This window comes from Cydia strobilella, chromosome 4, assembly GCF_947568885.1.
Source record: "Cydia strobilella chromosome 4, ilCydStro3.1, whole genome shotgun sequence".
Lineage (NCBI taxonomy): Eukaryota > Metazoa > Arthropoda > Insecta > Lepidoptera > Tortricidae > Cydia > Cydia strobilella.
In genome coordinates, this window is record NC_086044.1 from 13,564,216 (window position 1) to 13,591,199 (window position 26,984).

The 26,984-nt window shown below is 36.3% G+C and overlaps 1 protein-coding gene across 9 annotated transcripts in view; it reads left to right on the forward strand.

The window, feature by feature from the left end:
- The window catches only part of LOC134741031 (neural-cadherin), a 456,653-nt gene that overhangs the window by 373,075 nt on the left and 56,594 nt on the right, over window positions 1–26,984 (forward strand). For all 9 annotated transcript variants that reach the window (XM_063673761.1, XM_063673764.1, XM_063673760.1 and 6 more), the window contains exon 13: window positions 798–941. In XM_063673761.1, the coding sequence (XP_063529831.1) occupies window positions 798–941 (144 nt within the window). The remainder of the gene's footprint in view (window positions 1–797; window positions 942–26,984) is intronic.

The following is a 26,984-nucleotide window of genomic DNA, read 5'->3' on the forward strand; positions in this document are numbered from 1 at the left end:
ATCGCACCTACGCTACGTAAAGCTACTAACAGTCGACAAACGTATTACTTAGGGTTCCAGTCCATATTATTGTATTCATGATGAAATACCCTTGGAAGTGTCAGTAATGTTTGCTAATAAAGCCGCCGGACATTTCTCCCAGCGGGGTCCTAATTTATCATTGTTACAATGTGCCTCAAACGAAAGCAATTTCCTTCTAGATTTCTTTTTTCGTGCGACTCTTCTGGTGTACTGATTAGACCTCATTTCATATCGTCCAATTAGGATTGCCCTTAGAAAAGCGTTTTACAAAATAGAGATCAATGAAATAAATTTGCTGTTGCAAGAACGCTGTTGTTGTCCTTACAATTTTCCTAACTAAAATCGTGTGCGTTTTCTGTGAGGCTGGATTTATTTGAGCGTTATAATGTAAAAATGGTTGTTAGTAAAAATGCTTTTATGTATATTTTCCACAGTAAAATGATTTCCGGCAAGAATCACTTCCGTGAGACACAGACATATTAAATATATTAATAACGGGTTTTCGACTTAAAACACGTGAGTGACCCGTTATTAATATATTTAATATTTAAGAATCACTTCGGTGGGGGAAAAAATGTTTGCACTTTTTAAAATTGAAACAAAATTCAATCGTATTTACTTCCTCTAAAAATTAAGTTGGCAGTTACAGTACGAGTGACTAACTCAGTCAACAATTGCAATCAATAATTATTTTAAGTAAATTCTTAATTTTAATCAAAAAACTGACTTCTATTTGTTTAGTAGTTCGTGTAAGTAACGATTTATTTTATTTGCAGTGACTAAGTTCATCCGCATCGGCATCGCTGACAAGAATGACAACCCGCCGTACTTCGACAAGGAGCTGTACGAGGCGGAAGTGGACGAAAATGAAGACATCCAGCATACCGTTCTCACTGTCACCGCCAAAGATCACGACGAATGTGAGTACTTATTTACTTACTCCTCCAGATTTGTGACCCGAAGTTGGTCTTTTTATAGAGTTTGACTTGTTTCTGCGTTTAAGGCGAGTAGTAGGTAACTCTCTAACACAGGTTGAGAGATACCTACTCGCCTTATCCCTTTTCATTTTCTGAAAGGAAATAAAAATGTTCGCTAATAAATGCAAAATTACCCAAATAACTTCGAATTTGTATAAAATTTCGTTATAGGTACGTTCGCTTATTCGAGGCACGAATACAAAAGTGGTGTTTATTATTACCTTAAGAGGATTATATCAGGAATAATATCTAACCTTTTTATTACAATAGAGGATTTTCCATAAGCAAATGCATTAATAAACTTTAATAATAAACATCACCTTAGTATTTGCGTACCGGAGTTAGCACACGTATGCTTACCTATACATATTATATTATTAGAACTCCCGTATGAAATGAAATGCAATATTAAAACGATCACTAGGTAGGTAAGTAGGTAGGTAGGCTATTTAGTAGTAAATTGACAGATGCAGGTAGGTTCGTCTTTGTTGCAAAAATTGCGATCATAATTTATTTGTTTATACCACAGCACTGGCAAATAAGCGTACGGTCGTTTCGCCTGCAAGTATGAAAATATCATAGTAGCCACCAATTTAATAGTAGCAAAATAGGTAAGCCATGATAAACTAGTTTTGTGAAGTGTCTAGACACAAATTTCTAAATCGTGCGGATTTTTGTATTTATTTTTCTTGGATTAATAAATACATTTTAGTTAGGTATTAAGAATTGCGTTATCTCTTCGTCTGATTCTTTTTAATCTCTGTCGCAGTAATTTTGCTAGTCTGATTTGCAACATAAATACGTCTGGAATCACTTAACAGATTTTCATTACCTGTTTTTCTTTTGGCTTCATACGGAAAACGTGGCTATAGGAAAATGTTTTTAGTTACTTAAATGTCTAGTTAAAAGTTTAGTTCTAGCTACTTCTATATAATACGCATGTTTAAAGCACCTTTAGATATACAAATGTACTATACTTAAATAAATTAATATTATAGGACATTCTTACACAAATTGACTAAGCCCCACAGTAAGCTCAAGAAGGCTTGTGTTGTGGGTACTTAGATAAACTAAAACAGACTATAAACGTAAAGGTATCCAAATTATTCAATGAAGCATTATTTATACAAAGGCAAATATTCGTGTCACCTATTTCGAAAGTACCACAGTAATTTGTTAAAACCTGAATCAACAAAGCGGTTGGCGTTGCTTTTTCAACACTGTTCGTCCTTTGTGCGAAGGCGAGGCAGCGAGTTCAATTCTCTTCTTATAATTAAGAAATGGATTATTGACATTGTTGTCATTTTTCAAAAAAAATGTCCTTTTATGTCCCAAACATTTCTTAATAGGATTAATAGCTATATACTTACCTACTTCAACACTTGTCTTAAATATCGTTGTTTGTATTAAAATAATGTACTAAAATAATAATAACTATTTATTAACCTTTATTTGGTTTAAATTTTAAATAAACAAACATCTACGCAGACCGTTTTATGTAATAACAAAACAATCTAGACGCACTGTGTGCGCAACTTAATTGTTACAGTGGCGCCATCACTGCAATGATAGCGCAAAATGCGGGGCGTATCGCCAGATACCGTTTTCGAAGACGTCTGAATGAGACGAAATAAACCGTGATAAAGAGCGTATTCCTACACAGTGTTTAAAGGCGTCAAGCACAGAATCAGTTGTCTTGTCCAAACATTTATACATTCGTAATGAATTAATGATAAATAAATATTATCCGTGGCTTAAGAGAGCGCAAATCTTATTTTATTTTATTGTAAGTAGCTATTGCAACACAATGTAAATGTGTAATGGTTAAATCATTATTTATTTATCTGTATTAAGGGCCCAGTAACGATTTTAGAGCATAAATGTAAAATTGATAAAATTAATAGTTAAAATTATACACCTTTTGTATTGGTAATATCTATACGTAATATCTTAATACAAGTATTGGTTTCTATTAGCACGTCTTCTCATCTTGCCTTTTAATAATGAGGTCGCGGGCGTGCGTCGCTGGTAATATAATTATTATGACGAGAAGGGGCAGTTTTTAAAAATTCATCAATAAATTATTGTGATAAATTATACAAAATGATATTTAAGAACAGTTTCAGCAAATGTTGTAGATTGTTTAATTATCTAAATTACGTTGAAATTGTCGATTTTCAGAGAAATTGACACTTGTTTTGAAGTAATTTCTGGAGAAAATTGATTTCGTCTAACTTTCATTTACACTACTTCAAAGTCATAATAATAATAACAAAGACAGACGGACAGTAGAGTCTTAGTCCCGTGGGTCCCGTTTTTACCCTTTGGGTACGGAACCCTAAAAATGTAGTCTATTGAGGGTGGAGTGCTGGATATATATAATACGAAATTACCATTTTTAGCAGTCCAATATTTACGAAATTTACAAATAAGACCAACAAAATCAGTGCTTTTACCCGCGTGTTTACCAGGTAAACTTTACCTAAACGTCCATCAGAAAAATAGACATTACTAATTAAGTCTCTGTATTCTAAAAAAAACTATTAAATGGCAAGATGAGGAAACGTGCTAATAGAAACCAGTAGGTACTTGTTATTTCCATTACGTAACAAAAGGTCTACAATTTCGCCGACAAAATCTATCAATTTTACATTTTTACGACTAAAATCGATACCGGGCTCTTAACATGTTTATTGCAAAAGCACTTAATACTACGAATAGGAACTACTATCGTTAGAACTCCATGCCAAACGTCCACGAGTTTAATCCTAGTTTCAAGAGTTCCAAATGTTTTGACGTTTAACACTGTTCTATTTACTTTTATGAGAAGTATAAAATGCTATCGTATCTTATAAGTGATCTTTGATTGTTTTGTTTACTATTATTAAACTGAGATAGTTTTTATCATAAATTTAATTCAACTAAAATTGATTTGCATCTCTTTCTACCTGAAGATAAAATATTGAATTTCAGTGGACAGTTACTTCCAATTGTAATTTTAAAGGTACTTACAGTTTGACTGGCTTTATTCATTTCTAACCTTGACGTCACTTAATGTATCGAAAGTAACAAGTCACAGGGCAAAATTTATTTGTTATGAACAATAAGCTGTTAGGCTGTTACCCATGTATTTACTTTTAAGTACTAGAAAAACATTTCACCTAATTATCAAAGTCAATTTATTCTCCTGGAAATGTCAGAACGCCGGTTGTTCTGATGCCTATTGTTAATTTTTAAGCTGAGTCATGGAACGTCATCATCATTCGCAGAAGTGTTTAATTTAATAACTTTATAAGCACCAACAGAGCTTTGAAATTATTTCTCCAGTTAAAGAACAATTTTATTTTTGTAATAAGTATTTCTTAACAAAGGAATACTTTTAAGGCATATATTAAAAACAATTTAATACGAGTACAAAAGCAAGAGATAAAATACCTCCCTCAGATTAAAATATATATTTACCAAAGAAAAACATTATGAATTCGGGTCACTAAGCGGCTTTTGTATGAAATATGATTAGAGTCGAATTTCGCTGTATTGTAAATATGAAATCTTCTAAGATAGGATTCAATGTTAATCTAACTAAAACGTGCTCGCTCATCTTTAAGAAAATCTGCCTATATTGTACGTCCCACTGCTGTGCACAGGCCTCCATCTCACGCACAAGTGGGATTGCGATATAGTTTCTACGCTGGCCCATAGCGGGTTAGGGACTTCATACACACCTTTGAATTTCTTTGCGAATATACCTATGCCTATTTCCAGTATTTCCTCATGATTATTTCCTTCGCCAAAAAGCGAATGGTGGCCTATTGTATAGCTCCACTTGAGTTGCTGTATTCTTTGTATAGTTTTCTTCTATTCCGGTGTGCAGAAGTATTTATATATTGTATTGTTACCAGATAAAATTACCAGAAAGACTCGGTTATTTTTTACAAAACTCGCGTTATATTAACGTATAACGCCATATAGGTACGTAAGTCTACAAATAAATTAAGTAAATGCGAGTGATAATATTTGGCCTCGATTGTGCCATGTTGTGAATGAGTACGAAACGGCGCGGCGCGGCTTTGCCACTGATGACGTGGACGGGAGTTTGGCACCCGCTCGTTCGAAACTTTCACGGAAAGTGTTCCTACACGTATGTGCTATCGTATTCGGCGTGTGATCGATGAGTCCGCACACTTGCTGCCTGCGATACATTATAACGTGGAATTTTACGCCCGCCCCGAACCCTGCTTTCTCACTCAACTTGTCAACTCTGGGCCTTATTAAACCTTTCCAACATTCACCTCCGTAATAACATTACAGTTCAAATTCTCTCCGTCTCGCTAATATAATTAACTTAGGTACGAGTAATACTTTAAATTACCATCTTGCGCGTTGGCAATCTGGCATGACGTCGGAATTCTCAGGTAACTTGAGACAACTCCTTAAATAGCAAAGACCATTTTATATCGCTCAACGGACTGTTTTCGAGGGCACCAGCGAAATTGAAAGTATAATAAAATTTTCTCTTACTACATCGTAAATCTTTAGGGCCCGTCGTGTGTCCGGTCGTTTGTTTTCACCAAACGCTCCTCTATAATTAAATTTATTTTACGATACAAGATAGAATTGTATTCTGATTATCTAGTTTATATGTCTATGAGGATAAATACAGACAATCACAGGTTTAAAACCTACATAATCTATAAAAAGTACACGTTTTTTTTTACCGGCAGGCTATCTCGTTTTCACTTGTATACATTAAGGTTGAATATATAACACATTTAGTACATATGTACATACACTGTCAACGAAAAGTAAGAAGTAAATGGATAAGAAAGTACACTTGCACCATTCACTAATGTCCCTGGCGCTTAATGTCCCTGGACAAACTACATTTACCTACCTAATGAAAATATTATGACTACTATATAACATTTAAAACTTTCGCGGTTTAAACACATATTAAATCACATTTAGAAACGGGTCTATCGCGAATTTATTTTGTTACCTTTATTTACCGACGTTTCGACAGGTTTCACTGGTCGTGGTCGCGGCTAACTGACGTCCCAGCAAAATGTCAAAACAGAGATTTGTGTGACTATCCCACGAAAAGTGCATTTAAAGTTCGAGGTAGACATCACATTTTCAAACCACCCACTACACATAAAAGTTAATTATTGTCAATAGTCCGACACACAACACTCACAACATCCGCGCACACATCCGAAGATAGATCCCTTGGCTTTAACTTCTGGATCACTGGTCCCCAAGTTGCCGATAAGAAGCACCCCAGAAATTTTAATAAGGAAGATGGTTTTAACTTATCGGCAACTTGGGGACCAGTGATCCAGTAGTTAAAGCCAAGGGATCTATCTTCGGATGTGTGCGCGGATGTTGTGAGTGTTGTGTGTCGGACTATTGACAATAATTTACTTTTATGTGTAGTGGGTGGTTTGAAAATGTGATGTCTACCTCGAACTTTAAATGCACTTTTCGTGGGGTAGTCACACAAATCTCTGTTTTGACATTTTGCTGAGACGTCAGTTAGCCGCGACCACGACCAGTGTAACCTGTGTCGAAACGTCGGTAAATAAAGGTAACAAAATAAATTCGCTATAGACCCGTTTCTAAATGTGATTTAATATTATGACTACTAGTTCTGAGATAGATCTTTTATTGAGAAATATTGTAAAAGCCATAATAATTCAACATTACGGACCCAATTTTGCATTTTGTTCGTGCTTGTGTATTTTTTTTTTCTTAATCGAATAAGCTGGGAGATTACTTATGTTACGAATATATATGTAAATTATGTAGGTACATGTATACCTATACATGTACCCATGCGTTGGATAAAAACATCAATAACTTGCACTTGAATGAATGACCACTCATGCTTACTGTTCGATTTCGTTGTCGTTCAGTTTAGCCTGCATCTAAAATATGTCTAATTAAATTTGTGGAAAAAAAGAATCTTCTACAACTTCAATAGTCTTGAAATTGCTTGACTTGCAATTTTACCAGGATTTTTATGCGAAAAATTCTAATACCAAAATATTTTCAGCAAAAATTCTGTGACAATGTCTTTAATTCTCTCCATCAGCAAGAAATCCAGTTTTATATATACTTACAAAAAATGTCGAAGAGCACTCGAAACTGCTGCGTCCTTCTTTTAGTATTGCACTGCCTTCCCTTGTTCTTTTAAAACCTAAAGTACAAACACTACGAACGAATAAATGTATAAGTAAAAGTCTTTGTGTTGTTTTAGTAAGGATCTATTAAGAGATTGTATTATATCGCTGATATGATCAAGAAAGAACAAAATTGGCTGGAATCAGTGTTGCGTTCCGTGCGGATCAAACGAAGGTCTATGATCTTAAGAGCTAAATTTCTCCAAAAATATTATACAGCGATAGCTGAACATACACGGAGATCAAATCGTTAGCCCTGTAGTTGACGACAACCTGTATACTATAGACACCTATAGACCAGCGGCTTTAAATGTTAAATAGACATGTAAAAATACATCCTTCAAACTTTTCCAAGGAAGGCTTGAAGTACGTTTTTCCAATACTAAGACGTTATCGTAGATTTGATTCCTAATTAACGATAACATAGTTTTGTATAGTTGTAATCACAAAACAAAGCGATATTGTTGCATAAAAGAATGCAAATGAATTTTATCCAAGCTTTAAACCCTCAGCCGAGTGGTCGCAGTGCGCGCCGCGCCGCGGGCGGTCCCGGCAGGCACTGCATCAGCTGCATGCGATTGTCTGATCCTTAGGTATTAAAATTTCCAAACGTCTCCAGCAGATGTCGGCAGAGCGCCCCGATTCAATCCCGCTTTAAAACTGCCTTTCTGCCTCGAGGAAATTAAGCGGTGAAACATACTTATGTATACCCTTTGCTGCATGGCTGCTGCATTGGACTTGTTTGCTGATAATGTTGCGCTGTAAAGGTTAAAGTTATATGTCGTTATTCATAAACGCGTTACAAGCCTAAATTAGCTATGAATCGTTTGTCTTTATCTGTCATTTTGATTTATGTGTTTGCAAGAAAGGGATAAAACATAATTTAACTAAATCAGGCCCGTAAAGGTTTATGAATAAGGGGGGTTTCTTCTACATAGTTCGACTTATAACTTACGGCCTGATTTGAACTTTAAGATACGTCAAACATTTGTTTAAGGTCCGATATGGATATGTCAGTGTCAAAAGTGACATTTTTGTTTGAAGAAATGTCGCTTTTGACACTGACATATCCGATCCATATCGTATCTTTAGCAAATTTTTGACGTAGGTATCTAAAGTTCAAATCTGGCCGTTAAGCAATTTAATTAATGTATACATAAAGCCCCTTAAAGTAATTTTTTTTTTGTGTGTGTGCTTGCGGTTAGCTGTGAAGCTCAACTCGCAGGATTCCGAAGAGCTGAAGTAATTAATCACGCTAACAATTTGTGGAATTGTTATCACACATTGTGTGAACTTGTTAAACTATTAACATGTACATGCCAACAAAGTTGCAGCAAGCGTGAGAACGTTGCCGTGTTTTGACTTGTCGTATAAAATCAAATAGTATTATGCCAGTTTAGTTTTTTAATGAAATATATATAGGAGGCAAACGAGCAGACGAATCGCCTGATGGTAAGCGATTACCGTCGCCCATAGACACCCGTAACACCAGAGGGGTTGTATGGTCCCTTAAGATGAACCTATTTTATTACTTATTTATTCAGTATCTTGTGTTTTAGTAAGGTTTGAATCAGAATCTAGGTCATGTTTTTTTATTGTGTATTATTTATACACCTTTCTTTATAGCTTAAATTGTGTCCCACTGCTGGACAAAGGCCTCCCCTGTCTTCCGCCACTCGTCACGGCTTTGTGCATGCTCCTGCCAGTCGCCACAAAATGAGTCCAGGTCGTCTCGCGATCTCAATTTTGGTCTGCTTCTACCTCGGCCTACATATTTCTGATGCCCATTCAGAACCGAGTGTTTTAACACCTACTTATGAAAGTAAATATTTTAATAGTATATGTAAAACGAAACAAGAATTTAGCTTGACATAAAATTTTATATTTCAAATAGAGACTAACCTAAATACACATATACTCCACAGATTGATCACAAAAATCGGAGTTACTGATATTGTCACCTCATATAATACCTAAATAAACTATGCGGCCAAAGTTACTCGCAGAAGTTGTTTACCTGTTCGGACTCATTGATATTCTGACATTAAAACTGATCGTATAACTCAAAACTAGTATTCCCTGCGGTCTTGGAACTAAAACAGCGTAGAGCTGCTACCCGAGTCAAACTGCATCATGCATAGGACGTAGGTATCTACGGTTCAATGCGGTGATTTCTAACTTTCAATATGTAAACACCATAAACGTTAATATTGAACAGTTTACTTGTTGTGAGTGATTGGTTTGAAATTTGACTGCAGCTAAATGTTTTCCTGTAAAAATCATATGATTCGGAGACGCATAAGGCTCTTCTGGTGTTATTTCAGTCCATGTGCGACGTTGACTGCTTTCCAAACGGTGGTATTTCAATTCAATTCAATTCAATTAATTATTTATTTCGAATCATAATAGATCCATATAGTGTTAGTAGGTACAACAAATCTTAAAATTAATTAAGGTTAGTGACATACAATTACAATTTACAAAATGAAAAATAAAAAAATGAAAAATGTTTATTGGTTCTTTACAAGTAGTTTACAGCATGGGATGGGATCTTCTTTTAAGCATTAGATATGCTTGTGACAGAAAATAATTCAATATACACGTGACACAAAGATAGATAACACACATAGCTACTATAATAAATTACCAGTAACTGCTGTTTACAAAAAATGAAATTTATTTATATTTATTGCACACTAGTAGTGCATGTATTTACTTTTACATGTAAATCCCGAGCTTTGTGATTTTCTAAAATTAAAGAGAGAGTATACCGTAAATAAATGTTAAACATCTTTATAGTTTTTAAAACTGGGTGTTGTTTGACGGTGTTGAGTTTATGTAAATTTAATAAAATAAAAGAGTAGAAAGTTTGAATTTTCAATAGCTAGCGTAGCAATGTAATTTCCTTAAGCCTTGAACAACGCTAATTTAAACTGTTCACAAACAGTCCTATTCCACCTTAGCAGAAGCCCGTTGATTACCTAGTTATCTGTCCTTCACTGTAATGACGTTGTGCCGCGCAATTTAACAGGAGGTCTGGCAGTTACTGCCGGTGTCTGTATCGAAACAGATCCTTCCCGCTCGTTAAGCTACGGTCAATATCTACGCTAACAAATGGGGTCAAACTGAATGACCTTTAAGTAATTCAATAATAGCCAAATTTTACAATAGGGAGTTAATAGTATTCTGATTTCTCAAATGGGGTCAGTATTATCGTAGTGAGGCTCAATTTAGTTAAATAAATAAAAGTGTTCCACCTTTAAATCAAGTAGCAATGTATTTATATGTTTATGTAATACTACTGTTAAGTTCATAATTGAACTTACATTACCAGGTGCCTGGGTAGCTAAGATCATTACACGAAGACTGAAGTTATGGTATGAATTCAGGAGTGCTAACTGTATCTGGAATGACCAGACTTAGGTACCTATTTAACATTAATTTTAATCACTTTATAAATATTTATAACATAAACTACATGGAGTATTTAGAACATTAATTAGAATTATAATCCCCGTACTGAAAACTTTTAAGAGACTTGCACGTTAACACTTGAAAGCAATTAAATCCCAAGTTTGCATCGCGAATCTTTCCAGACGGATGGATGTTATAAATCAAGGCATTGCACTATCGGACGTGCGCAGCGTTAATTTATAGCGCTGAGACATTAATAACGCCTTTTAATTGAAGACGTATTTTATTGGCTTCATCTTCGAGTGCGGTTATGTGCAGTCCCAGCATTGGGTCTGCCAACAAGGTTTTGTTGCTGTTATCGCGTACCGAGCTTGGAGCCATGCGGTGATCCGATATATATCTGAGACCTTAGGATCCGCAAAAACTACGCAGAATTTGAAGTGCTAGTTATACTGGTTGCCCTAAGTCGAAGAGTTTTCTATGCAGGAAATGCAGGGCAAAGACGCCAATAATCCGCTGCGTAATATCGTTGCAAAATGATGTTCATACAAACATCTTTATAATTCCTTTTTGTAAATGTTTGAGTCGCATCTCTGGTTGTCTAATGGACCATTAACGACCTGTTTTAATTAAAGGCGTCTTTCACAGCTTCATTTTCAAATCGCGATTATGTGCAGCTACAGCGTCGGGGCTGCCAACAACGGCGAGATAATCCAAATCTTGGCTGCCTTCCGTTTCATTTTAGGGGCTGCTTACTGATGTCAAGTTTTAATAAACACGCTCAAATTTACAATATTTTAAGGTGAGGTGTGCCACGGCCGATATGATAGAAATATTATGTTATTTTTTATCGATCAATAAAGTAATGCCATTAAATGTAGTTGGAATGTTATGTATTTTACGTTTTTCCACTCGGCGGCGCTAACGTTACATCAATTAAATAATTTAAGAAAGTAATTTTTTTTTCGTATTTTCCGTAAAGATATTATACTGTAGTTAAGTACCTCAATCTTGAACTTAATAGTAGTACAACCCTTGAGCAGAAGTGCTTTAACTGCGAGTCTTAACTAGAAACAGTAAATCGATGCCAAACTGCAGACTCTTGTCGTCAATTGTTCCTGAACACTAGGTACTCGTACATAAAGCAGGAGAACATGGCCGCCTTAATCCTGCCAACCCTGCCAGCTCCCATTCGCCGTCCGCTGCTGCTAATGGCTGGTAAAACCTCGCTCGCTCCACCTCACAATGGAAAACTCCCTAAAATGCTTGATAAATTACTTGCCGCCCGTCACTGTATTATCCATCTACATATTCCACACATATGATATGCCGGTCTACGTCACTTGGTAGTAGGAGTTCAGTCAATCATTCCAGTATGTTGATGATCCCGTGAAAATAACACGCGACTTACGTTAAATGAAATTCATTCTAGAATATGTACATGTTATGTTTATATACTATATGATATGATTTTCTTTAATAAAGCTCACATTTTTAGCTAAATAATAAAATTTTCTAAATTCTAGTTTTGTGCACTTTTATGCACGTTTATTATTAATGCACGTACGTGCATTAAAAAATAGTTCGGAGTTTATAATTGTATCTTGTCTCCTAATACCTTAATGTACCTAATGGGGTTGACAACTGTCAAAGGTTTGCATAGGTGGAGCCAGCATAGGTTTTCCCTGTCTCTAGTTTTGTTCTATGAGATTTGGATTAAAGAATTAATTACAATTCTAGGGATTGACAGAAAAAATTATGGCGCCATTTGTGAAATACTTCCACCGGCCAACCCCATTTGAATACAATTTTTTTAATCCTGGGTTGAACCGATACTTAACAAGGTCAAGATGAATGAAGTCGTTACATTTAAATAGGACTAACTAGCAACATTTCAGCATCATTTAGCGGAAGTACGTGTAATTAATATAATATTTAATGACTGATTGATTGATTGATAAATATTAAGCTAAAAAGAACTTAATTAAATGTTTTAACAGCGGTTTTAGCTTTATTATCCGTCACGAACAGTGCTCTTCATTTTGAATGGTTTTATTTGCGGAGAGTGCGTCGCTACCATTGGCTTGTTTAATTATTATTACCAGAATTCCACCTACTATTTTGTCAAATATATATTAATAACGGGTCACTCGGAGTGAAACATGTCGAGCGTTTTTCGACTTAAAATACGTCAGTGACCCGTTATTAATATATTTAATATGTCTGTGTCTCACGTAAGTTTTGTTATTAAAATTACTATTTTGTTTATTCCATTAATTTCATTAGTCCATTCGTATATTATCTACTTTTACACTAATATCAAAGTGCTTAAATTTTTGTAATATTTTTCGTAAAGCTTCTCATGTTTTAAAACGACCGCCAAGTTTTGATCGCCCCTTATTTGCTGTCGTGTGATATATCTCGGTATAAATCCTTCTTAACGTGAAAGTATTTCAACGACAGTAGCCGAGCAGTACAATTCTTGTAGTGTTTAACAGAAAAACGGTTTGCGATCACTTTGCAACGTATGTGCAACCTTTGTAATGCTATATTTAGCGTTGTCTGAATGAATTTCAGCGTAATTGATTCCGCCATTTAGATAGATAGGGTTAAGCAGATCCGGGACGATCTGGAGACCTCTCGGAAATTTCTCCATTAATTACGTCTGCATCCCGCTCAAGCCCGTCCTGGCGTCACGCTGAGCGATTATATTGCTAATGCGTCGGGACGTCACGTACCGCTGTCCCTATCTCGCAATCAATGTACTCGTAGTGGACCACTATTCTGCAAAATGTGTACATGTTTCCACATACTTGATATAGTAAGCCTGCCATAAGCGAACATTAATCATTCATTCAGCACAAAGACAAAATGGAATAAGAAAATGTTTCCGAATTGCGCTGATAAAATATGAACACTAAATCTGTCTTGACTGGGCTCGATGCATAAGTAGATTACAGCGTGCTTCTCGTTAGCGCGATATAATCCGTTTTCATAGTTTTATTTCTTTGTATAATATTGGGTTCAGCGCCGCGTGAAACTGTTAGTGCCCAAATCCCACAACTCTTGACAACTTACATTATGATTTTGTTGCCGGGCCTGCCGAACCATCACTCTCTAACTTATTTTGAACTAATACGCGTGTTATGCGAAGTGACTATGCGAAGTGTCTGTTAATAAATTTAAAAAATATGTAAAACGTAAACTTATCTCTAAAGCCTATTATAGCACACAAGACTACATGAATGATGAAACACCGTGGGATTGTGATTGAAAATAATTAATTATTTATTATTATGTTAATAATGATGAAATTGATAATTCAATGAATACCTATATTAGGTAATCCGTATTTTTTGACATTTAGATTTTTATTCTAGAAAGTTTCTAGACTAGTATTTTTTATACAATTTTGGTGTTTGACGATCCTTTTGTGAAATTCTTATTATTAAGCTTGACATATCTATAATAATTCAATGTTTTTAAGAATAATAATAACTGCATCAATAAATTGCTCTGATATTTAGATTAAGGTAATATTTGTAAAACTTGACTATTTAAAAGTGCTTGTTGCTAGGCCTATTTGAATAAAGAATACTTTGACTTTGACTTTGACAAAGTTTGTAGTGTCTTACAACTTTAAGTCTTTATATACTTATAAGAACCCTAAGAGTAGCTAGCATGAATAAAAGCAAAACATAATATGATAATGATTACGTATCAATTGTGTTTCACTATTGGTAAGTAAGTATGAATTTAAACCAGTTTTGCTGATTTGCCACGCAATAATAAATAATAAACACCTTAAGGCCAATTCAAACTTACGTTTTGGTATCAAAACGATGTCAAAATGTAACTACGAATATAATATAGTAAGGTTAAATTTTTTCAGGCCTTAAAAAAATGTAACCTTCCTATATTAGGTAAAGGGATTCATTGCGTTTGTTGTGTATTTTTCAACACTTGCCTGTTCTAATAAAAGCGAGTTGATGGTCGTGGGATAAGACCGCTCGCCGAGCTACGCCGCTATAGTGCGGGCTCGCGTGTATTGGACAAGCTTCATAATCTGTTTACATATTTTCTTCGTTGAGATTTCTTTCTGTGAATGTAACAATTGTTGAAAACATTTTTAGGACTGAATAAATTGTGAAACATTCGCTATTCAAAGTCTCTTAATAAATTCAATAAGTCTTCGTTAGTATCATTTGAGTTTCTTTATACAGTAAAGCATTTTACGCAAACGAAGCTGCTCATAGCCTATCAACGTGTTTCGCATAACAACCTTTAACCGTTGTCCCTTTATAGGAAGCTATCGCCAACTATATGATCTAGGTCAGCTTGTTCGTGTAGACACCGACCCGTGCTTGTTTATTGACTCCGTACAACGGTTTCAAGCTAATCTCCATCTTAGCAACACGGTGACAATCAAATTACGTGAAAGCACTTGTAGGAAAATTAATACACGTACTAACGGCATACTCGGCGAACTGCCGGGACGTCGTGACAGGTATATGCCATTCGAAATGGCGCAATGTTAATGTCGCCTGATTGGATTACCTCGATCACATCTTTTCCTAATTGGGTAGATAGCGAATATATAAATGATGAGACATTTCTATAATTACTTTTGTATAAGTACTCTTTGAGTCACCTCGCTTCGTAATGGTACATGATTTATAAATCAGGCAGACAGTTTTTGCGATCACCGTAGATCAGAAATGGTTACAGTGACACAAGCCTGACATATCCCCCAATAAGAGTAGCCGAAAGGCTCGTCGGTCGAAGACTTTGTTCAGGGCTCACGCTTTATTTTCCAATGATATGACAAAAAAAAACTTAGTTTCAGTTTTTTTTAGGGTTCCGTAACCAAAGGGTAAAAACGGAACCCTATTACTAAGACTCCGCTGTCCGTCTGTCCGTCCGTCTGTCTGTAACCAGGCTGTATTTCATGAACCGTGATAGCTAGACAATTGAAATTTTCACAGATGATGTATTTCTGTTGCCGCTATAACAACAAATACTAAAAAGTACGGAACCCTCGGTGCGCGAGTCCGACTCGCACTTGGCCGGTTTTTTTACATCTTAATGAAATTACGTACATAATTTTTCGTAACTTTTTGTAATTTTAGTAATGGCTTTCGGTATTACATCGTCATGTACAGCTACAAACTAATGCTGCTTATCACTACAAAAATGCTGTGTAGTTTTTAAACGCTTTGTTTCTAGAGTAAATAGTTTATTTGTATATCAGATATCGGGTATTGTATTTCAGTGGCGTGAGTAAACACGTTGAGAGTGGAGTAAGCCGACGCCTTCAGTTCGCCGCAAATGACGCGAGAGAGATATTGCGTGAGACTCGCGTCACGAACAATGCTGGTAGTGAACGCTGAACGCTGCTCAAATGTTCTTCTCTTCTCATAGCAAGAGCCAATTCGATTTCATTAGTTATATACATATGTATGGTGTTAGGTATATGTAGGTATATATGCATACTACATATCTGTCTGTACAGTTTACGAGGTACAAACGTAGTTCCCATTTTCCTCTGGATATTAAGGTGCAGTACGTTCAGCCAGTAGAGTTTTTAGAAAACAGCTCTTTTTAGATCATAATACGGTTGCAAAAAAAAATGAATTAAAGCCTTTCTCTAGTAACTTCATCGATTTAAAACCAAATTAAACAACTTTCGCTAAATAGCAAAAAAAAATACAAAATTACAAGCACCATTTAAATTTTTATTTTTGCACAAAAAAATTACTAGCATGATAATTGCTTCAAAAAATTCTTAAATTTATGTTTAATTTAACCTATCTCTTTTTTTGTTAAAAATAACAGTTCAATAACAATGATTTTTTCGCGATCCCGGACACGCACAGGCGGCTGCTCAGTGCGCGGCGAGCTGCGTTCAGAAAAGTCCCTGAACTCATTGCGCCTTAACCTTACATAAAAAATACATATTTTTACACAATGTGATGCATATTAACCGACTTGACACACATTTACCCTTTCTCTATTCTTTTATAAAGTAATACGATTTATTTCGGTGTTACGTACTCCCTCTGGTGGGATAATCTCCTGAAAGCCGTCATCGGTTGAAGTGAACGATGTTAGATGTAAATCTCTTACGTGACAGTTGATAAATTTATTAGAGAAACAATCGAATCCATAGATCCCCATATATCGAAGATGAAGGAACTTTGTAAAGTAGAAAGGTTAAATGGCAAGTAATTTCAAATTAAATCATTTTTATGTACTTAAGTTGGTACTTAAAAAGTGATTGTAAGCTCTAAATATTGAGCAAAACTGACAGAACACATACATCTCATTACTTTGAACAAGACAAAACAAAAGATTATTATTATTTAAGACTGACCAATGAAATGCTTCTTAGGTGTAATTTCGCTAACGCACTCGGATCTTTTTTTTTTAATCTAGCAAGGAGTCCCATTATGTGTAATCTGGATTATCCTCGCCTCGATACAGTCATGCAGAGACAAGTACCTACGTTATTAGAAGCGCTTTAGGTATGCGTCCCTCAGACGCTGGAGTGGGTAGATTGAATTTAATCCGCTCTCTGTGTACACAAACGTAACGACGCGTTTCTTGGATATTCCATTGTACAAAACCTTTTATTATTGTTGACATTTGTAAAATCGAAACAATCAAGTGTTGAGCAATTTCAGCATGCCTCAGTTATTTATTATTAATTATTAGGATTATTTATTGTTCGGACCTTGGATGGCAGTGCTTTGCGAATAGATTATCGTTGTTTACTTTTAATTACCCTTCACGTCAGGACGTTTGCCGCGTAAGCTGAAGACGCGGGTTCGAGTCCCGCCTCGGCTACCGGTAGACTTGGTCACATTTTCTTTAGTGTATCATATCTATTTCAGTTTATAATTACCCCTCATCAAAAACATCTGTAATGTTTATCAAATATGTATGTATGTATATTCTTTATTGTACATAGAATAACAAATAAGAGAAACACAGTAAGACAGTAACTAAGAGAATTAAATTTAATTTTTAACAAGCAGAAACGTCTGCGACCGATGCTATTAAGCTTAGAATAAATTTAAAAGTGGAAAAATTACTGCCTTGGGTGAGACTTGAACTCACGGCCTCTGGATCGATACTCCAGCGCTCTGCCAACTGAGCCACCAAGACCTCATCCATAGTCAGAAAATCTTCCCACTATATGGGTCTAGGGGATCCTAGCGACATCTACCGTAAGAGTGTTACACTTCTTAAACGGCCACCGGAGTTCCAAGTAATATTGGAAATTCACCAGTTACGATGTGCTACCCATTCTAAATTAATTTTTAATAAGCAGAAACGTCTGCGATCGATGCTATTAGCAGAGGCCGTGAGTTCAAGTCTCACCCAAGGCAGAATTTTTTCCACTTTTAAATTTATTCTAAGCTTAATAGCATCGATCGCAGACGTTTCTGCTTGTTAAAAATTAATTTAGAATGGGTAGCACATTTTAACTGGTGAATTTCCAATATGACTTGGAACTCCGGTGGCCGTTTAAGAAGTGTAACACTTTTACGGTAGATGTCGCTAGGGTCCCCTAGACCCATATAGTGGGAAGATTTGCTGACTATGGATGAGGTCTTGGTGGCTCAGTTGGCAGAGCGCTGGAGTATCGATCCAGAGGCCGTGAGTTCAAGTCTCACCCAAGGCAGTAATTTTTCCACTTTTAAATTTATTCTAAGAGAATTAAATACAACAAAGACGAACTTATCCCTATATGGGATCTCTTCCAGTTAACCTTTGAAGAAATGGGTATAAAATAAGTACCGATGAATGACAAATAAAAACTACAATGTGCAAGCACTAAAAACAATGAAATGTAAATTTTGAATACACATTACTATAAATATATCTACTTATACAAATATAAGAATAAAATAATGCATACCATAAATAAACAAATACTCAATACATTATTTAAATAAATCTATAGGAAATCGACCTAGAAAACTAAAGGAAATTGAAGAAATAGGTACCTATCAAATAGAGAAGAACAGAATTATGACTTATGAGTCAGGAAGCCACAATTTTTAAGCATCTCCTTGATGCTACAGATTGGGATTGCCTCACGGACACCGGTATCTCGTTCCATAACTTAACGGTGTGGACAGTAAAAGTATTTTTGATGGAATTGTGAGAGAAAGATTGGCGCTTGATCGCAAACGGTGACCACTACCAAAAAACTTAAATCTTTCGAAAAGGTAAGGTAAAACATTTTATAAAAAAGTAGGTTACACAATTTCAATGACGGATAAGAAAATATTGCAGAAGAGGCCGTAGTCGATTTTGGAGCAAAAACTTTAAATCGATAGATTTAGTCGTTGAAATTATACACGTTTTGTTACGTAATATCTAAATAACAAGTATTGGTTTCTATTAGCACGTCTTCTCATCTTGCCTTTTAATAATGAGGTCACAAGCGTGCGTCACCGGTAATATATGAAAAGAAGGGGCAGTTTTTAAAAATTCATCAAAAATGTATGGTGGTAAATTATACAAATTGATGTATAAAAATAGTTTCAACAAATGTTGTAGATTGTTTAAGTATCAAAATTACGTTGAAATTAAGTCGATTTTCAGAGAAATTGTCACTTGTTTTGAAGTAATTTCTGGAGAACATTGATTTCGTCTAACTTTCATTTACACTACTTCAAAGTCATAATAATAAAAATGTAGTCTAATAAACGTCAAGTACAGGATATGTGTAATACAAAATTACCATGTTTAGCCGTCCAAACTTTACGAAATTTACAAATAATAGCGACAAAATCAGTGCTTTACGCGCGTTTACCTAAACGTCCATCAGAAAAGCAAACATTACTAATTTAGTGTCTCTGTTTTCAACAAATTGATCTGATAAAAGGTAAGATAAGAAGATGCGCTAATACAAACCAGTACTTGTTATTTCAATTAGGTAACAAAAGGTGTACAATTTCACCGACTAAATCTATCAATTTTACATTTTTGCGACTAAAATCGACACCGGCCTCTTAATTTGGTTATCATACTTTTGATGACAGACAGCGAGGAAAATGAAACTTTAAAATAATGCTCAGTAGTTATATTGTTGATGGCCAGTATTAATGTATATGTAAATGAAAAATCTGGATATTGTCGACATTTTTAATCGTTAAGAGGAATTCAGCATTAAGATGTTCATGTTTACAGTGTACAGTTGAAATTACAAGTATCGAATTTCACACGTGATCGTCTCTCCTGATCGTAAATATCACCTCGTATAGCTTGGCACCATTGACTTAAGTATTATAACGTTGAGTTTAAAAACTAAACATGAGTCACTCTGTTATTTTAAACTTGAATAGTACGAATGGTAAAAAATATTACATGAAACGTTGCGTACGAAGCTAACAAAAAAAAGTTTAGCAACTAGAATACTTTATGGTTTAGGAAAAAACTGTGCTTTCGAAAATAATTTTCGTCTTGGTTCTTTTTCTATGTGCCTTTATTTATATTATGTGTGATGTAATGATAAACGAGGAAAACCGGGCCTTGGTAAATTTAGGATCAGTGAAAAGCAGATATGAAGACTTATAATATAACGAGCCAACGGCCCCGGACCGCTGTCCGTGGAGGCGGCGGGGCGGCGCGTGCTGCTTGCCTCGCGACAGTCGCGACAAACAGCCGTGGCGCGATAATTAGCTGCGTCAATATGCGCCGCGCACGCTCTTCATCGCAATTTGAACATTTCCCCGCGGGCAAAGTTTGTGGCTTGTTCGTTAGAAGCGACGGATAGAGTTTTATTAATGTCCGAAATGATAACGACATGTCGCGCGGTTCGCATACCCGGCCGGATTACTGACGGCCAGCTGAATTAATAACTCGCTTATTGCCGCTCCGGGTCCCGCAATACGGATTTCAATTTCTGTTTTAATTTTGTAAGGGTTTATACGTGTTCTGGGTTATAAGCTTGACTTTGTAGCCCATTGTTTAACTAGATACACCATATGGCTACCGTGCTGTGCCTACACGTAAGTAGTCAACATTTTTGTTATATAAACTTATTCTAAGCTCATAACGTTATAATAAATAATAAGTTCTTACTACGTTGCGAAATATGCGACTGCGAGCTATAAGCATTTTATGCAACCTTTCTGAATTACTAATGTGCAAAACATTTTTTTTTATTTTTTTTTTATTTTATCATTGCCAGCGTAACTTTGAATAAAAATAGCGAGTGCTTGAACGCAACAGAAATATTTTTACAGAAGTATTATACGAGTAACGTTTCCTGACAAAAATACATAGAACCAAAAGACACGTAGCAAGAATGTTTTGCTTAAATGAATATATAGTCGAGAAAAAGAAAAGACGTAAGAAAATAGCCATTGTCGTGCGTTTATAACGTCACGTCACTTCCATCACGTTTTTGCTCGAAGATTTATGTCGTTGCAATAAAATCTCCTCGTTTGAATAAACATCTCCAACGCTTTGGGCTGTGACAAATTGCTAGAGCCGCCACCAAATACCGAGGCGAGCGTTAGCTGAAATATTATTTTTTCATCGTACTTTCTAATGAACAAACCTGGGATATCTCTGGGCACTTATACTAAAGAGACGTAGATATATCGACGTTACTGTCAACATCTAAATGTTCTACAAAATAAATATATTTCCACAAAAATCGCTTTGCTTTGCAAAACTCCTTCTTATACATATTCTAAAAAGGTGTTTTTTCGAAGAATTTATTTTATTTTTAAACTAGGTCAGTATTTCCACATTGGCACTAAATGTTTTATTCTAATCATTTTATATCGTTATTTATTATTTCTTAAACATTATTATTATTGGGGCGTTGTGGGCCTTTGAGTGTCACGTCGACCAAACAGTGATCTATTGTGACGGCCCTTTAAAGCTCATTACTAATGCCCGTTGAATCCAGAAAATTCCAGATTCTTTGGGCCGTAATGTTCTGTACCTCATAGGGTTGCAGTACGTGCCGCCCTCAGTAGGTACTTCTTTTTGACATTAGTGGTCCACAGGAACAGAGAATGTGCATTGCAGTCTCCTCTGACTCCTGGCAGAACCTGCATGTCGGATCTTGTATCTTTCCTATTTGAAACATGTGTTTGTTCAACTTGCAGTGTCCAGTCAGTATTCTAGTCACCGCGCAGGTTTTGTGTCTTTTGAGCCCTAGAAGCTCCTTAGCAACTTTGCTGTTGAATCCTTTGATTAGAGCTTTCGAGTGTTTTTGTCCTTTGACGAACTTCCACCAGTCGATTGCTCTCGTTTTTTCTAAGTTGCTGAGCAGAGAATATGCATCCCGTTTTGTGGTTCCACAGAACGGTTCTGGGCCGACCAGGGTTGTGTCTGCGCCCTTTCTAGCAAGTTCGTCCACTTCTTCGTTTCCGTTAATGTCGGAGTGCCCTGGTACCCATCTAAGTATGACTTTGTTGGAGTTAGCCAGTGCATTTAGGTTTTTTTTACAGTTCTGGACTAGTTTTGAGTTTGACTCAAGTGAATCTAGTGCCAGCAGAGCAGCCTGGCTGTCTGAGTTGATGTAGATATGTTGGTGTCTTAGGTTTTTATCCAGGTTGATCTCCGCACATTTGTTGATGGCGAAGACTTCTGCCTGAAAGATTGAGGCCTGTGTGCCCATGCTGACGCTAGCTCTGAGCTTAGGTCTTTCACCATAGATCCCACATCCTACATCATTGCCTTTCTTGGAACCATCTGTGTACCAAATATGGCTTCCCTCCTCAACGTACATTTGGCCGTTGGTCCATTTGTCTCTAGGAGGTATTTCTACTGTGAACAGTTTGATAAATTGACATTCTGTGTGCGTGTCATCAGTGGGCATGCTAAGGGTTTTATTTGCAAAAACCCAGGCCTTCAGTTTGGTTAGTGCTTGAGAGCGCCATTTTGGCCTGTTTAGCGTGCATATTCTGTAGACGCACTGCTTGGCCTCCTTTTGCACCTGCAAGTGGAGTGGTAAAATGTCCAGCAGTGCATCGAGGGCCGCCCCCGGTGTCGAGGAGAAGGCGCCTGTTACTGTTAAACAAGCCATGCGTTGCAGGCTGTTTAGAGTATCTATTGCCGTCTTTTGGCTGGTTTTGTTACACCAGACTGCGGAGGCGTAGGTTATAATGGGCCTCACTACCGCTGTGTATAACCACATAGCAATTTTGGGTCTTATACCCCATCTTGCTCCTGCCATTCGACAGCATGACCACATGGCCATTTTCGCTTTTTGTATAATTTTCCTCAGGTGAGCGTTCCAAGTTAACTTTTGGTCGAAAGTGACCCCTAGATACTTGACCTCTTCTGAGAACGGTATTATTTGTCCATTAAGTCTTGGTTCTGTAAGCTTTTCAAGCTTCCGTTTTCTTGTAAATGGTACTATTACCGTCTTACTCGGATTAATGGACAGGTCATTTTCTCTACACCATTTGAATATTGTGTTTAGAGCTCCTTGCATTAGGTTGGATATAGTGTGGAGGCAAGGGCCTTTGACAATGACTACAAGGTCGTCGGCATATCCTTGTGTGTCATAGTCTTGGCCTGACATAATTGCAAGAAGTTGGTCCACTGCTAGGGTCCATAATAGTGGGGATAGAACGCCTCCTTGTGGGCACCCTTTTGTGGTATAAAATTCATGCTCTATAGTATTGAGGGTCAGAGTGGCTACTCTGTTCGAGAGCATGCTATGTACCCATCTGGTGGTGGTTTCGTCTACTCCCTTTGATTTCATACCATTAAGTATGGTCTCTGTGGGCGTATTATCGAAAGCACCCTCGACGTCAAGGAACGCACATAGAGCGGTTTGCTTTTCCTCTAGGGTTTTCTGCACCTTGTCAACCAGGTCGAGTAGGGCAGTCTCCGTAGATTTCCCCTTTTGGTAAGCATGTTGGTTTACACTTAGTGGTCTATCCACCAGGTATTTCGCTCTAATGTGCTGATCAATGATTCTTTCCATCGTTTTGAGTAGGAACGATGTTAGACTAATAGGTCTGAAGGATTTAGGTTGTGAATAGTCCTTTTTCCCTGCTTTCGGTATGAAGCGTACCTTGACCCTAGTCCATTGATCTGGTATAATTCCCCACGCAAAACTTGCTCGGAATATTCTGGCCAGATGCGGGAGGAGGAGGTCCTGTCCTTGCTGTAAAAGTGCTGGAAACACTCCGTCTTCTCCTGCCGATTTAAATGGTTTAAATTTTTCCAATGCCCATTTAATTTTGTTTGGTCTAAAGATATTAGTTGCCAAATTCCAGTCGATATTGCGTGCCCTGTGGATTTGATTATTCCTTTGGGCGCATAACTGTGTGTTACTGGTTGTGTACGAACCGGGGAAGTGGGTGCCTCTGAGCAAGTCTAGAGTTTCCTCTTCTGTGCTCGTAAAAGTGCCATCTGGTCTTTTAAGAAGACCGAGATAGTTGGTCGGTGTCTTGGAAAGTATTTTGTGAATTCGCGCTCCTTTGTGAGTTTGGGCAATCTCTTCACAGAACTTCTTAAACATTACTCCATCTTCATTTATGGCTAAAAGTACATAAAAACTGAAATTTTCCTTAAGTAATAAAAATACCAATAGGTAGGTACAGAAACCATTACGAGACTAACATTATTTATTTTGTAAAATATGCCTGAAAGGAGTCCTTTATCAAAACTTTTTTTTTTGAGGGGCTGACGGATGCAAAATATATATTGACATGTTTTTTATCGATATCAAGTCCCTAGAATGTGCCCCGAGTTATCACAGGTTTGCTAATGAAAAATATCATAAGTAGGTATCTACTAAGCACCAGCGTTTCAGCTTGGTGCTTAAAAGGGATCATTTTGATAAAACACGCTCCCTTATTAAAGTAATGAGACTAACGAGGTTCGGTTACACATAAATATGCTTTATGCTCGAAATATGTTTGCTAATTGCTACTTTAGCTATTTCTCAAACGTTTCCTTTTACTTTAACATTACATATATTGCGTGTATTTTTGAGTTTCTCCCGCTCTTGAACATTTTGTTACACGTGCGCGGCGGGGTTGTACACGTAATCAGCATATTACAATTCTTACAAGATTGTATTGTATTTCTATTTTATTTAAATATTGATAAAAGAGCCCGCTTGTCGTATTATATTTAGTCATTTGAACAAGACGTGTACAAAACTCACTGCCGTAATTTTTATAACTACATGAAAGCATTACGGATTAAAATAGTTGTTTTTATGATATCCAGTTGGACTTATTGTTATTCGTTATGTTAAGAGCCTAAATTAATTTAGTTAACAGAAGGATTGAGCTGAGAGAGGCGTACATATTTTCGTTTGCTTTTGTATGTACGCATGGATTGGCGATCGCTTTTACGGGAAGCAGATCGCAGTCTTCTAACAAAAACTAATTAATCGGAACATAGGCGTGTGAGCTTCGAAGAGTAATGAATAGTAGGAGGCAGAGAGCCCACCCCCGATGGCAGTTTACGAAAAAAAAAACAGCTTTAATTAAAGCACTGCGCTCTCTGAACAAGATTTTAATTGAAATCTCATTGTTGAGTAAACAGGTCATCAATATATTAGTTTTGTATCGTAGCATCAATTAAAGAGTAAAGACTGTATCGTTAAGTATAAAGACAGATAAAACCTGGTCTAACAGTTGATATGTGTATATGTGTATTACTATGTTCTAGGGGTTTGATCTGAGGATATTTTTAAACCATATCTGATAAGGTTTTTTTAGGGACTTTATGAAGCTTTCAATATGCACTTATTAGGCACTGGACCTCCCAAAATCTTAGTTTAGGTACTAACATAGTCATTTAAGTATATTTGTAACTAACAAAATATGGATTGTATTATCGTCCGAAATAAATGATTGTTATTTTTTTATTTTATTTTAATATCGTCTAGCAAACTCATTTCGGACAAGCCTATCGAGCTTAATTTGGGACTATTTCACTGACTGCTTGGTACGATTTAGAGAAACAAAAGGTTAGTAAGCTGCCTAAACATGTTATCTAAGTGTCCTCTTCATGATTGTTCAATTGAGCAGCTGCGGAATAAATGTGTTTTTTTTTTAAACTTAAATACGATTTTTCACGTACGTTTTGAATTCACTTTAATTTCTGATGCAAGCTAAATGAGGGAGACAGCTAAAATAATCAACTAAACAGACATTCATGGCGTTGAACCATCACTAGAGCGGGTCGATAGAAACGCTTCATGACCATGATGATTATATTGGATGCCAAAGTCGGAGTTGTCGTAAGTAACATACCATATTCTCTAACAGGCCACCATGCACAAAACATTAAAGCTTATTAATTATGTTTCATTTATAACGAAATCAGTCGAACGTATTTACGTTCATAACACGTAATTATGTTATGCGAATTATCGACTCGAAACTCGCATCGGTTGCCACTTATACTACAGCCTAAACTATTTTGCTAATCGCGTGGCAACGTACATATATAGCTATCCATGCTGTGATCGGCAACGGCGACCCTAGCTAATTACGAGCGTGAGCTCTAATATGGCTTGCAAAGTCGAACCTTTTAATAAAAGACGTCCATACATGATGATTATACTAATTTAGAGGCATCTTGTGCCTGCAGCTGCACATTAAGATGCATGTAACTTTGATTGACATGCTGCTTTACAAAAAATAATACGCCTACTTATATGAAATCTAATATTTTCGTATTCGTGAATTAATCGCACAAAATACAAAAAACTGGTTTGAATGTTATTTTTAATAATATAATATAATTTCTTTATTAAGATAACTAGGATCCATTGGGGTAAGGTACATGGTGACTTAAAATCTATTGTTAATATTTAAAATACTAATTAAATTAAATTAATTTAAAAATATACAATAAATTAAATGAATAGTTTTTTTTTACAATAAATTAAATTAATACAATCAAAATTCGCAATAAATTATTAAAATCAATTAAAATAGAATTCACAAATAAATAAATAAAATCAATTAAATTAAAATTTACACAATTGACTACCCATGATCATTAAGTTATTAATGTGTTTGTGCATGATCGAATCAGGCATTTCTATAAACACTTTTAGGATGCCGTTAGAGCTGCTCCGCATCCTACTGACTAGCGAGGCAGTTCTTTTGCGCACGATGGCGTGAAACCCGTCTGTGCGTGCCTCCGCAAACATTTTAGATGCACTACAGAAGCGGGGCAGCTTCAACAACGCCCGAAAGCCGTTATTATATTGAACCCAGTGGATATTGAACCCTGTGGTACAATTGAACAGTTGTACCACAGGCTGCTCGTGTAGAAGCTCTGACAAAACGCTTTAAATAGAGTGATCTTGACTTGATCCGATCAACGAGCAAACCTGCGGGCCAACATGTTACTCCTCACCGCCAGTGCCCTG